This window comes from Ylistrum balloti, unplaced genomic scaffold (assembly GCF_031769215.1).
Source record: "Ylistrum balloti isolate Yb309-2 unplaced genomic scaffold, AGI_CSIRO_Ybal_v1 Utg370126, whole genome shotgun sequence".
NCBI lineage: Eukaryota > Metazoa > Mollusca > Bivalvia > Pectinida > Pectinidae > Ylistrum > Ylistrum balloti.
The window spans coordinates 1,317,227-1,333,321 of record NW_026782140.1 but is presented as its reverse complement, the minus strand read 5'-3'; the positions used below and the strand labels follow the sequence as shown (position 1 = coordinate 1,333,321).

At 36.8% G+C, this 16,095-nt stretch overlaps 1 protein-coding gene across 1 annotated transcript in view; it reads right to left on the bottom strand.

Moving 5' to 3' along the window:
• The window catches only part of LOC132550504 (rab3 GTPase-activating protein non-catalytic subunit-like), a 51,589-nt gene that overhangs the window by 20,511 nt on the left and 14,983 nt on the right, over window positions 1–16,095 (bottom strand). Inside the window, 9 exon segments of the mRNA XM_060214574.1 lie at window positions 2,657–2,690; window positions 3,037–3,179; window positions 3,957–4,115; window positions 6,427–6,661; window positions 12,161–12,321; window positions 12,812–12,908; window positions 13,622–13,719; window positions 13,879–14,134; window positions 14,377–14,516. Coding sequence (XP_060070557.1) covers window positions 2,657–2,690; window positions 3,037–3,179; window positions 3,957–4,115; window positions 6,427–6,661; window positions 12,161–12,321; window positions 12,812–12,908; window positions 13,622–13,719; window positions 13,879–14,134; window positions 14,377–14,516 — 1,323 coding nt within the window.

The following is a 16,095-nucleotide window of genomic DNA, read 5'->3' as shown; positions in this document are numbered from 1 at the left end:
CATTTTATATCTACAGTATCTATAAACAGTATTTGGGGGTCCTTACCTTGTGTGAGGATGGCATTTTATATCTACAGTATCTATAAACAGTATTTGGGGGTCCTTACCTTGTGTGAGGATGGCATTTTATATCTACAGTATCTATAAACAGTATTTGGGGGTCCTTACCTTGTGTGAGGATGGCATTTTATATCTACAGTATCTATAAACAGTATTTGGGGGTCCTTACCTTGTGTGAGGATGGCATTTTATATCTACAGTATCTATAAACAGTATTTGGGGGTCCTTACCTTGTGTGAGGATGGCATTTTATATCTACAGTATCTATAAACAGTATTTGGGGGTCCTTACCTTGTGTGAGGATGGCATTTTATATCTACAGTATCTATAAACAGTATTTGGGGGTCCTTACCTTGTGTGAGGATGGCATTTTATATCTACAGTATCTATAAACAGTATTTGGGGATCCTTACCTTGTGTGAGGATGGCATTTTATATCTACAGTATCTATAAACAGTATTTGGGGGTCCTTACCTTGTGTGAGGATGGCATTTTATATCTACAGTATCTATAAACAGTATTTGGGGGTCCTTACCTTGTGTGAGGATGGCATTTTATATCTACAGTATCTATAAACAGTATTTGGGGGTCCTTACCTTGTGTGAGGATGGCATTTTATATCTACAGTATCTATAAACAGTATTTGGGGGTCCTTACCTTGTGTGAGGATGGCATTTTATATCTACAGTATCTATAAACAGTATTTGGGGGTCCTTACCTTGTGTGAGGATGGCATTTTATATCTACAGTATCTAAACAGTATTTGGGGGTCCTTACCTTGTGTGAGGATGGCATTTTATACCTACAGTATCTATAAACAGTATTTGGGGGTCCTTACCTTGTGTGAGGATGGCATTTTATATCTACAGTATCTATAAACAGTATTTGGGGGTCCTTACCTTGTGTGAGGATGGCATTTTATATCTACAGTATCTATAAACAGTATTTGGGGGTCCTTACCTTGTGTGAGGATGGCATTTTATATCTACAGTATCTATAAACAGTATTTGGGGCTCCTTACCTTGTGTGTGTGAGGATGGCATTTTATATCTACAGTATTTATAAACAGTATTTGGGGGTCCTTACCTTGTGTGAGGATGGCATTTTATATCTACAGTATCTATAAACAGTATTTGGGGGTCCTTACCTTGTGTGAGGATGGCATTTTATATCTACAGTATCTATAAACAGTATTTGGGGGTCCTTACCTTGTGTGAGGATGGCATTTTATATCTACAGTATCTATAAACAGTATTTGGGGGTCCTTACCTTGTGTGAGGATGGCATTTTATATCTACAGTATCTATAAACAGTATTTGGGGGTCCTTACCTTGTGTGAGGATGGCATTTTATATCTACAGTATCTATAAACAGTATTTGGGGGTCCTTACCTTGTGTGAGGATGGCATTTTATATCTACAGTATCTATAAACAGTATTTGGGGGTCCTTACCTTGTGTGAGGATGGCATTTTATATCTACAGTATCTATAAACAGTATTTGGGGGTCCTTACCTTGTGTGAGGATGGCATTTTATATCTACAGTATCTATAAACAGTATTTGGGGGTCCTTACCTTGTGTGAGGATGGCATTTTATATCTACAGTATCTATAAACAGTATTTGGGGGTCCTTACCTTGTGTGAGGATGGCATTTTATATCTACAGTATCTATAAACAGTATTTGGGGGTCCTTACCTTGTGTGAGGATGGCATTTTATATCTACAGTATCTATAAACAGTATTTGGGGGTCCTTACCTTGTGTGAGGATGGCATTTTATATCTACAGTATCTATAAACAGTATTTGGGGGTCCTTACCTTGTGTGAGGATGGCATTTTATATCTACAGTATCTATAAACAGTATTTGGGGGTCCTTACCTTGTGTGAGGATGGCATTTTATATCTACAGTATCTATAAACAGTATTTGGGGGTCCTTACCTTGTGTGAGGATGGCATTTTATATCTACAGTATCTATAAACAGTATTTGGGGGTCCTTACCTTGTGTGAGGATGGCATTTTATATCTACAGTACAGTATTTGGGGGTCCTTACCTTGTGTGAGGATGGCATTTTATATCTATAAAAACAGTATTTGGGGGTCCTTACCTTGTGTGAGGATGGCATTTTATATCTACAGTATCTATAAACAGTATTTGGGGGTCCTTACCTTGTGTGAGGATGGCATTTTATATCTACAGTATCTATAAACAGTATTTGGGGGTCCTTACCTTGTGTGAGGATGGCATTTTATATCTACAGTATCTATAAACAGTATTTGGGGGTCCTTACCTTGTGTGAGGATGGCATTTTATATCTACAGTATCTATAAACAGTATTTGGGGGTCCTTACCTTGTGTGAGGATGGCATTTTATATCTACAGTATCTATAAACAGTATTTGGGGGTCCTTACCTTGTGTGAGGATGGCATTTTATATCTACAGTATCTATAAACAGTATTTGGGGGTCCTTACCTTGTGTGAGGATGGCATTTTATATCTACAGTATCTATAAACAGTATTTGGGGGTCCTTACCTTGTGTGAGGATGGCATTTTATATCTACAGTATTTATAAACAGTATTTGGGGGTCCTTACCTTGTGTGAGGATGGCATTTTATATCAACAGTATCTAAAAACTGAAATGGGGGCTCATTAACTTGTGTGAGGATGGCATTTTAAACAGTATCTATAAACAGTATTTGGGGGTCCTTAATTCTAAGGAATTTTGTACTCAAAATTTTTCATACACTGCAAACAGAAGAAAACTAAAGTTGAAGTAAAAAAAATTAAAATTGAGTGATGAAGAAAAATGAGGTTCTAGTCCACTTTCCAAGGAAGGTTTTCAACACCATTTGATAAGTCACACTTAGAGTTTATTTTCTCACAAGTCACAATCTGAATTAATCTTTTCCAAAAGACAGGCCTTTCAACCATTCTAGCTTATAAATCATTATTATTGTCAGTGTCTCAACTGCCATATCTCTACATAAAACCATTGTCAGTATCCCAACCTCTGTATCTTTGTTCCATTGGACAGCGTTCTCCCAGCAGCAATTGGCCAGAAGCACATCAGATTCCATACTATGAGGTAGTCGCTGTTTCAGTACCTCCATCTTACCTACGGAACAAAACCATTCTAAGTTATGGTTTATCTCAGTCAGTCAGAAGGTTACTGGTTCATTAACAAGATAATCAGATACATCACGCAAAACAAGCTATTCCATACTGATTCAATAGATGTTGAAATTTGGTTACTGACTTACAGTTCAATTGAAACAAATAGGATCAAAGTTTAGCAAGAAAATATTCCAAATAAAAATCAGTAAGCAATAAAAAGACAATGACTTACCTGTATGGTACATACAGAATACCCACCTGTAGGTTTATCTTACATAAATAATGACTTACCTGTATGGTACATACAGAATACCCACCTGTAGGTTTATCTTACATAAATAATGACTTACCTGTATGGTACATACAGAATATACACTTGTAGGTTTATCTCACACTGAAGCACAAAGCATGTCAGTGAACACACTAGTTTTTTACATTTCAGCTGCCATACCTGTAGGCCATTCTAGCCTATTTAGAGTTATTGATAACATATATAACATTAGTGGTAGTCGTAACAATGATCAAACAGTTATACAGTTTGGCATATTTTTGCAGCAAAGGCAAAAGACACTCCTCATTTCAGTCTCTTGACATTCCCACAAAATCTCTGCTCAAATGCACCCGTGGAATTGAGAAAAAGTTTTATAATGTGTTTATTGTGATGGCAGTCACACTGAATGACAGACTGACCAAAAAAATACCAAGACTTGGTCAGGTCCATTTCAGGATAATTTCTAGCATGTTTCAGTTCAATGCCACAAGTCATGACAATAGATACCTTGAACTCTCTCTAAAAATGACTGGAAGGTAGTCTCTGTGGCTTCCATGGCCTCTCCGTGGACTTCTGAACTCTCCGACATGTGACAGGGAAGGAAGAGATCACTAGGATGTAAGCCAGACTGTGTGACATAGCAACCCACCAACTCTGATACAGCACCTGTAGCAGATAGTTTATAGATCATTAACTGATCACTGACCACACACTAACCAAACACTGATCACACTGTGACCACACATTGACCACACAATAACCAAACACTGATCACACTGTGACCACACATTGACCACACACTAACCATGACCACACACTTGACAACATACTGTCCACACACTAACCACATACCAACCACACACTAACCAAACACTGATCACACTGTGACCACACATTGACCACACACTAACCACTGATTGACAAAATACTTACCACATACTGACCACACACTAACCAAACACTGATCACACTGTGACCACACATTGAACACTCCATGACCACACACTAACAACATACTGTCCACACACTAACCACATACCAACCACACACTAACCAAACACTGATCACACTGTGACCACACATTGACCACACACTAACCACTGATTGACAAAATACTTACCACATACTGACCACACACTAACCAAACACTGATCACACTGTGACCACACATTGAACACTCCATGACCACACACTAACAACATACTGTCCACACACTAACCACATACCAACCACACACTAACCAAACACTGATCACACTGTGACCACACATTGAACACTCCATGACCACACACTAACAACATACTGTCCACACACTAACACACTAACCAAACACTGATCACACTGTGACCACACATTGAACACACACTAACCACTGATTGACAAAATACTTACCACATACTGACCACACACTAACCAAACACTGATCACACTGTGACCACACATTGACCACACACTAACCACTGATTGACAAAATACTTACCACATACTGACCACACACTAACCAAACACTGATCACACTGTGACCACACATTGACCACACACTAACCACTGATTGACAAAATACTTACCACATACTGACCACACACTAACCAAACACTGATCACACTGTGACCACACATTGACCACACACTAACCACTGATTGACAAAATACTTACCACATACTGACCACACACTAACCAAACACTGATCACACTGTGACTACACATTGACCACACACTAACCACTGATTGACAAAATACTTACCACATACTGACCACACACTAACCAAACACTGATCACACTGTGACCACACATTGACCACTCACTGACCACTCAGTGACAATACACTAACCACATACTGTCCACACACTAACCAAACACTGATCACACTGTGACCACACATTGAACACTCCATGACCACACACTAACAAACATACTGACCTCACACTAACCACATACTGACCATACACTAACTACATACTGTCCAAACACTAACCACATACTGTCCACATACTAATCACATACTGTCCACATACTAATCACATACTGCCCACACACTAACCACATACTGTCCACACACTAACCACATACTGTCTACACACTAACCACATACCGACCACACACTAACAACATACTGCCCACACACTAACCACATACTGTCCACACACTAACCACATACTGTCCACACACTAACCACATACTGACCATACACTAACCACATACTGACCATACACTAACCACATACTGTCCACACACTAACCACATACTGTCCACACACTAATCACATACTGTCCACATACTAACCACATACTGACCATACACTAACCACATACTGTCCACATACTAACCACATACTGTCCACATACTAACCACATACTGACCATACACTAACCACATACTGTCCACATACTAACCACATACCTATGTAGAATATCAAAATTTTATTTTTGTTTTGTTGTCATTCTGTAAAATATATGATGTATAAATCTGTATGTGCTTGGTCAGTAAGGGTATTGTACACGTGTGCAGGGCGGAACGTCGTGAGCACAAATGCATTTGATTGGAGTTGTTATTACATGTTTTCTTGTTTGGATGAATAAACAATAGAAGGGGAAAGTAGAAATTAGAAATTTATTTGCTTCTGTTTATTTACTGCCATTTCAGATAACAGATATAACAGACTGTTTATACCACAGTGTACTGTGCATACCTCTACTTTGTACAACTGTCATCAACATCAGTATATCATCAACCTGATTTGGACACTTCATTTGAGTCGAAATTTCAATAAGTCAAAATATTTTCCATTGTACCTTGGATTTCAAGATAACAAGTTTCGACTGTATTTATCAACCACACAAACAAAAATAGATGTATAATGTTTCTAACCTCCATCTCCCTCCATTAGCTTTATAAAACTCACTGAGTGGTTCTGGTACTGTCTGACATTTGATCTTTAAACCACACACACAGAGGTAACAATGTGGTTTGACTTACCTCTACCTCCCTCCATTAGCTTTGTAACAGATACTGTGAGTGGTTCTGGTACGGTTTGACCTTTAACCTCTGACGGAGCGATATGAAGCAGACAACTGAGACACAAGACATCTTCCAGTTTTTTCACACTCGTGTTCCACTGTTGACAATCTTCTACAGGATGTGTGTCTGGGCATGACTCGCCTGCTGGCTGGACAGATGTCAGGTCTCCACTCTCTGTGTCAGCATCATGGTCCTTATGAAAATAGATACTAATCAAATATATCCTAACCAATCACAGTCATATCAGTACAGCTAGTCTTACCATAACTATAACCAACCAACCATATCAGTACAGCTAGTCTTACCATAACTATAACCAACCAACCATATCAGTACAGCTAGTCTTACCATAACTATAACCAACCAACCATATCAGTACAGCTAGTCTTACCATAACTATAACCAACCAACCAACCATATCAGTACAGCTAGTCTTACCATAACTATAACCAACCAACCATATCAGTACAGCTAGTCTTACCATAACTATAACCAACCAACCATATCAGTACAGCTAGTCTTACCATAACTATAACCAACCAACCATATCAGTACAGCTAGTCTTACCATAACTATAACCAACCAACCATATCAGTACAGCTAGTCTTACCATAACTATAACCAACCAACCATATCAGTACAGCTAGTCTTACCATAAACCAACCATAACCAACCAACCAACCAACCATCAGTACAGCTAGTCTTACCATAACTATAACCAACCAACCATATCAGTACAGCTAGTCTTACCATAACTATAACCAACCAACCATATCAGTACAGCTAGTCTTACCATAACTATAACCAACCAACCATATCAGTACAGCTAGTCTTACCATAACTATAACCAACCAACCATATCATACAGTACAGCTATAACCAACCAACCAACTATAACCAACCAACCATATCAGTACAGTAGTCTTACCATAACTATAACCAACCAACCATATCAGCTAGTCTTACCATAACTATAACCAACCAACCATATCAGTACAGCTAGTCTTACCATAACTATAACCAACCAACCATATCAGTACAGCTAGTAACTATAACCACCATATATCTACAGCTAACCAACCAACCAACCAACCATATCAGTACAGCTAGTCTTACCTTAACTATAACCAACCAACCATATCAGTACAGGTAGTCTTACCATAACTATAACCAACCAACCATATCAGTACAGCTAGTCTTACCATAACTATAACCAACCAACCATATCAGTACAGCTAGTCTTACCATAACTATAACCAACCAACCATATCAGTACAGCTAGTCTTACCATAACTATAACCAATCACAGTCATATCAGTACATCTAGTCTTACCATAACTATAACCAACCAACCATATCAGTACAGCTAGTCTTACCATAACTATAACCAACCAACCATATCAGTACAGCTAGTCTTACCATAACTATAACCAACCAACCATATCAGTACAGCTAGTCTTACCATAACTATAACCAACCAACCATATCAGTACAGCTAGTCTTACCATAACTATAACCAACCAACCATATCAGTACAGCTAGTCTTACCATAACTATAACCAACCAACCAACCATATCAGTACAGCTAGTCTTACCATAACTATAACCAACCAACCATATCAGTACAGCTAGTCTTACCATAACTATAACCAACCAACCATATCAGTACAGCTAGTCTTACCATAACTATAACCAACCAACCATATCAGTACAGCTAGTCTTACCATAACTATAACCAACCAACCATATCAGTACAGCTAGTCTTACCATAACTATAACCAACCAACCATATCAGTACAGCTAGTCTTACCATAACTATAACCAACCAACCATATCAGTACAGCTAGTCTTACCATAACTATAACCAACCAACCATATCAGTACAGCTAGTCTTACCATAACTATAACCAATCACAGTCATATCAGTACAGCTAGTCTTACCATAACTATAACCAACCAACCATATCAGTACAGCTAGACTTACCATAACTATAACCAACCAACCATATCAGTACAGCTAGTCTTACCATAACTATAACCAACCAACCATATCAGTACAGCTAGTCTTACCATAACTATAACCAACCAACCATATCAGTACAGCTAGTCTTACCATAACTATAACCAACCAACCATATCAGTACAGCTAGTCTTACCATAACTATAACCAACCAACCATATCAGTACAGCTAGTCTTACCATAACTATAACCAACCAACCATATCAGTACAGCTAGTCTTACCATAACTATAACCAACCAACCATATCAGTACAGCTAGTCTTACCATAACTATAACCAACCAACCATATCAGTACAGCTAGTCTTACCATAACTATAACCAACCAACCATATCAGTACAGCTAGTCTTACCATAACTATAACCAACCAACTATCAGTACAGCTAACCAACCAACCAACCATATCAGTACAGCTAGTCTTACCATAACTATAACCAACCAACCATATCAGTACAGCTAGTCTTACCATAACTATAACCAACCAACCATATCAGTACAGCTAGTCTTACCATAACTATAACCAACCAACCATATCAGTACAGCTAGTCTTACCATAACTATAACCAACCAACCATATCAGTACAGCTAGTACTTACCAGCTAGTCTTACCATAACTATAACCAACCAACCATATCAGTACAGCTAGTCTTACCATAACTATAACCAACCAACCATATCAGTACAGCTAGTCTTACCATAACTATAACCAACCAACCATATCAGTACAGCTAGTCTTACCATAACTATAACCAACCAACCATATCAGTACAGCTAGTCTTACCATAACTATAACCAACCAACCATATCAGTACAGCTAGTCTTACCATAACTATAACCAACCAACCATATCAGTACAGCTAGTCTTACCATAACTATAACCAACCAACCATATCAGTACAGCTAGTCTTACCATAACTATAACCAACCAACCATATCAGTACAGCTAGTCTTACCATAACTATAACCAACCAACCATATCAGTACAGCTAGTCTTACCATAACTATAACCAACCAACCATATCAGTACAGCTAGTCTTACCATAACTATAACCAACCAACCATATCAGTACAGCTAGTCTTACCATAACTATAACCAACCAACCATATCAGTACAGCTAGTCTTACCATAACTATAACCAACCAACCATATCAGTACAGCTAGTCTTAGCATAACTATAACCAACCAACCATATCAGTACAGCTAGTCTTACCATAACTATAACCAACCAACCATATCAGTACAGCTAGTCTTACCATAACTATAACCAACCAACCATATCAGTACAGCTAGTCTTACCATAACTATAACCAACCAACCATATCAGTACAGCTAGTCTTACCATAACTATAACCAACCAACCATATCAGTACAGCTAGTCTTACCATAACTATAACAAACCAACCATATCAGTACAGCTAGTCTTACCATAACTATAACCAACCAACCATATCAGTACAGCTAGTCTTACCATAACTATAACCAACCAACCATATCAGTACAGCTAGTCTTACCATAACTATAACCAACCAACCATATCAGTACAGCTAGTCTTACCATAACTATAACCAACCAACCATATCAGTACAGCTAGTCTTACCATAACTATAACCAACCAACCATATCAGTACAGCTAGTCTTACCATAACTATAACCATAACTATAACCAACCAACCATATCAGTACAGCTAGTCTTACCATAACTATAACCAACCAACCATATCAGTACAGCTAGTCTTACCATAACTATAACCAACCAACCATATCAGTACAGCTAGTCTTACCATAACTATAACCAACCAACCATATCAGTACAGCTAGTCTTACCATAACTATAACCAACCAACCATATCAGTACAGCTAGTCTTACCATAACTATAACCAACCAACCATATCAGTACAGCTAGTCTTACCATAACTATAACCAAACAACCATATCAGTACAGCTAGTCTTACCATAACTATAACCAACCAACCATATCAGTACAGCTAGTCTTACCATAACTATAACCAACCAACCATATCAGTACAGCTAGTCTTACCATAACTATAACCAACCAACCATATCAGTACAGCTAGTCTTACCATAACTATAACCAACCAACCATATCAGTACAGCTAGTCTTACCATAACTATAACCAACCAACCATATCAGTACAGCTAGTCTTACCATAACTATAACCAACCAACCATATCAGTACAGCTAGTCTTACCATAACTATAACCAACCAACCATATCAGTACAGCTAGTCTTACCATAACTATAACCAACCAACCATATCAGTACAGCTAGTCTTACCATAACTATAACCAACCAACCATATCAGTACAGCTAGTCTTACCATAACTATAACCAACCATATCAGTACAGCTAGACTTACCATAACTATAACCAACCAACCAACCATATCAGTACAGCTAGTCTTACCATAACTATAACCAACCAACCATATCAGTACAGCTAGTCTTACCATAACTATAACCAACCAACCATATCAGTACAGCTAGTCTTACCATAACTATAACCAACCAACCAACCAAATCAGTACAGCTAGTCTTACCATAACTATAACCAACCAACCATATCAGTACAGCTAGTCTTACCATAACTATAACCAACCAACCATATCAGTACAGCTAGTCTTACCATAACTATAACCAACCAACCATATCAGTACAGCTAGTCTTACCATAACTATAACCAACCAACCATATCAGTACAGCTAGTCTTACCATAACTATAACCAACCAACCAACCATATAGTACAGCTAGTCTTACCATAACTATAACCAACCAACCATATCAGTACAGCTAGTCTTACCATAACTATAACCAACCAACCAACCATATCAGTACAGCTAGTCTTACCATAACTATAACCAACCAACCATATCAGTACAGCTAGTCTTACCATAACTATAACCAACCAACCAACCATATCAGTACATCTAGACTTACCACAGCTACAACCAACCAATCAAATCAGTACATCTAGACTTACCACAGCTACAACTAACCAATCAAATCAGTACATCTAGACTTACCACAGCTACAACCAACCAATCAAATCAGTACATCTAGACTTACCACAGCTACAACCAACCAATCAAATCAGTACATCTAGACTTACCACAGCTACAACTAACCAATCAAATCAGTACATCTAGACTTACCACAGCTACAACTAACCAATCAAATCAGTACATCTAGACTTACCACAGCTACAACTAACCAACCATATCAGTACATCTAGACTTACCACAGCTACAACTAACCAATCAAATCAGTACATCTAGACTTACCACAGCTACAACCAACCAATCAAATCAGTACATCTAGACTTACCACAGCTACAACCAACCAATCAAATCAGTACATCTAGACTTACCACAGCTACAACTAACCAACCGTATCAGTACATCTAGACTTACCACAGCTACAACCAACCAATCAAATTAATATTAAGGGCCTTACTGGTAAGATTTTGACAGGAACGTCATATGGTTAATAATACCTATTTAAATTCATAGTGGACTTAGATAAACTTCCCTGCAGCCATTATGATTCATGGTCACAGATATTTAACTGGTATCAAAACAATTAATAATGTCTAGCCAATAAGGACAAACAATGTCTGTTCAACACTGATGGATGACATCTCACAAATACTGACCTTTGACTGCAGTTGACTGTCTATGACTTCATTTACCACAGCCCTACAAACAAGTGCCAGGATGTAAGCTGCCTGTACAGCGTTGCTATGGTGACAAGCTTCTCTAATATTGAGCCACCAGGAACATACTTCTCCAGGCTCTGCTATCAGAGAGCTCTTCCCTGAAATGTAGAAACAGATCTCAGTTCTAAAGTCAGCAAGAGCAATCTAAACTAGAGTATCACAAACAGTGTATGATCCTATCCAATGTTTATGATTGTATGATATTTTAAATACCCAACAGCTACAGTCATGTCTAAATATATAAATGTATGAACTATTTTCCCGATTCGTATCCATATCATCCTTGTTCAACCCCAGAAGAGCATTCATCCTAAAAATTAGGATAATAACATACTTGCATTTGCACCAAAACTTTGTCAAAATAATTGCCCAAAAAAAATTTAGTCCCAAGCATGTCAAACATTTGAAAAAAATTGAAATCAATTAGAAATTAATTGCATCAATTAAATCTAAGCTAAAATGAAACATTCATGCTAAAATAAATAATACATTGACTGAAGTTAAAAACGGCCACCAGATGGATTGAAACAGACAGTATACAAAAATACATCCTTCAAATACACCAGGTCTATGACGAAAAGGTCTTACCTGTTAGAGAGGTTAAACTCTTTACTATGTGATACAGATTAAATACCATGTTCAGCTTCCTATTGTCATCAGACAGCCAGAACATCACTAACAGTTTCTGTAAAACACAAAACATCACATACAGTTTCTGTAAAACACAAAACATCACGTACAGTTTCTGTAAAACACAAAACATCACTAACAGTTCCTGTAAAACACACAACATCACGTACAGTTTCTGTAAAACACACAACATCACTAACAGTTTCTGTAAAACACAAAACATCACTAACAGTTCCTGTAAAACACACAACATCACGTACAGTTTCTGTAAAACACAAAACATCACATACAGTTCCTGTAAAACACACAACATCACGTACAGTTTCTGTAAAACACAAAACATCACTAATAGTTTCTGTAAAACACAAAACATCACATACAGTTTCTGTAAAACACAAAACATCACTAACAGTTTCTGTAAAACACAAAACATCACATACAGTTTCTGTAAAACACAAAACATCACATACAGTTTCTGTAAAACACAAAACATCACATACAGTTTCTGTAAAACACAAAACATCACTAACAGTTCCTGTAAAACACAAAACATCACTAACAGTTCCTGTAAAACACAAAACATCACTAACAGTTTCTGTAAAACACAAAACATCACTTCTTTTTGCAGTTACAGTGTATTCATATTTTTCAGAAAGTTGATAAAAAGGAAAGAATATAAATTTCTTTCATTCTAAAAACTATATAAAAAATGTAGTGCTTAAGAACAGGAATCTTAATAGACCTTACAATAAAACACTAGGTTCTTACCATTAGCAGTAGTGGTGATAATTTGCTATCTTGTAGTACTGTGCTGAGTTTACTAGGACAGGTTGTCTCACACAATATACTTTGATAAAAGAAATTGGCTGAAAAAGAACAAGAGACATTAAAATATTTGTTATATTTTAAAAACTTATTAGATCAGTTAGAAATACAGAGGTGACAATTGTTACCAGAGCATTGCTATAAAGGGTTGAATGGACTCTTGGTTGTCAAGAGTAAATTATCTAATTTGTAGAATTTACCTAAATTTGATCTTTTCTCGTCATTAATTCTGGTTGCTATGGTGACCGACCCATGTTGACTGGACTCTCGGTCATCAGTGCAGTGAAGATGACAGTGGAAACAGCTGATGAAGGAAGCTGCACTGAATTTACTCTCCACATCAAACTGAACACGGCGACTCACTTTCTCACAACCAACCTGTACCTGACATTGTTCCATCTGAGTGATGATGTGGGCAGCTTCCGACTCACTCAGGTGAAACGTCTGCATTAGCTCCTGAGTTATAGATATAAAAGAACGTGATCACAACAAAATGACCAGAAATTTGGTAATTATTACAGTAGATACCATGCGCTTATAATTTTGAAATACAGAAAACATAAAATATTCCTACAGATAGCGTGAAATGGTTCAATAGAACACTCATATATGTTAAATTGCTTCAAGGTTTAATATCAAGATTGACACATAAACATTGACTCAACCATGACTGTGAAGAGCTATTTTATAATGACTACCTCTGACAAGTCTGTTGCTGCACTTTTTTTATCAGCCGTCTGGTTGATGGTGTTCACCTCTTCATAAATTTTCAGTAGGTTGTCATGGAGATGACAGTAACGCACAAACAGCTTGGTATCAATGTCCCAGGTGTCCTCATCTAAACAACAATGGTTTCTATAGTACATCATCTTTTATACATTTTTATTACACTCATATCCAAGAAATATGAGAAGATATCTAGTTTCTTACCCAATGTGCCAATGTATCAGTTTTTTTTAATACAGTTAAAAATAAATCACTTTTATAACTGACCAATCAGAATAGCTTTTTCTATTTTGTTTCAAGGCTAATATATCTTTTTAAAATATAGATGTACTGATGATTCAATCACTGGATGTAAACATCAATCTCTGTAACACACATAAAAACCTCACTTGATGTAAACATCAATCTATGTAACACACATAAAAACCTCACAGGATGTAAACATCAATCTATGTAACACACATAAAAACCTCACAGGATGTAAACATCAATCTCTGTAACACACATAAAAACCTCACTAGATGTAAACATCAATCTATGTAACACACATAAAAACCTCACTAGATGTAAACATCAATCTCTGTAACACACATAAAAACCTCACTAGATGTAAACATCAATCTATGTAACACACATAAAAACCTCACTAGATGTAAACATCAATCTCTGTAACACACATAAAACCTCACAGGATGTAAACATCAATCTATGTAACACACATAAAAACCTCACTAGATGTAAACATCAATCTCTGTAACACACATAAAAACCTCACTAGATGTAAACATCAATCTATGTAACACACATAAAAACCTCACTAGATGTAAACATCAATCTCTGTAACACACATAAAACCTCACAGGATGTAAACATCAATCTATGTAACACACATAAAAACCTCACTAGATGTAAACATCAATCTCTGTAACACACATAAAACCTCACAGGATGTAAACATCAATCTGTAACACACATAAAAACCTCACTAGATGTAAACATCAATCTCTGTAACACACATAAAAACCTCACTAGATGTAAACATCAATCTCTATAACAGACATAAAAACCTCACTAGATGTAAACATCAATCTATGTAACACACATAAAAACCTCACTAGATGTAAACATCAATCTGTAACACACATAAAAACCTCACTAGATGTAAACATCAATCTCTATAACAGACATAAAAACCTCACTAGATGTAAACATCAATCTATGTAACACACATAAAAACCTCACAGGATGTAAACATCAATCTATGTAACACACATAAAAACCTCACTAGATGTAAACATCAATCTCTATAACAGACATAAAAACCTCACTAGATGTAAACATCAATCTCTGTAACACACATAAAAACCTCACTAGATGTAAACATCAATCTATGTAACACACATAAAAACCTCACTAGATGTAAACATCAATCTATGTAACACACATAAAAACCTCACTAGATGTAAACATCAATCTATGTAACACACATAAAAACCTCACTAGATGTAAACATCAATCTGTAACACACATAAAAACCTCACTAGATGTAAACATCAATCTCTGTAACACACATAAAAACCTCACTAGATGTAAACATCAATCTATGTAACACACATAAAAACCTCACTAGATGTAAACATCAATCTATGTAACACACATAAAAACCTCACTAGATGTAAACATCAATCTCT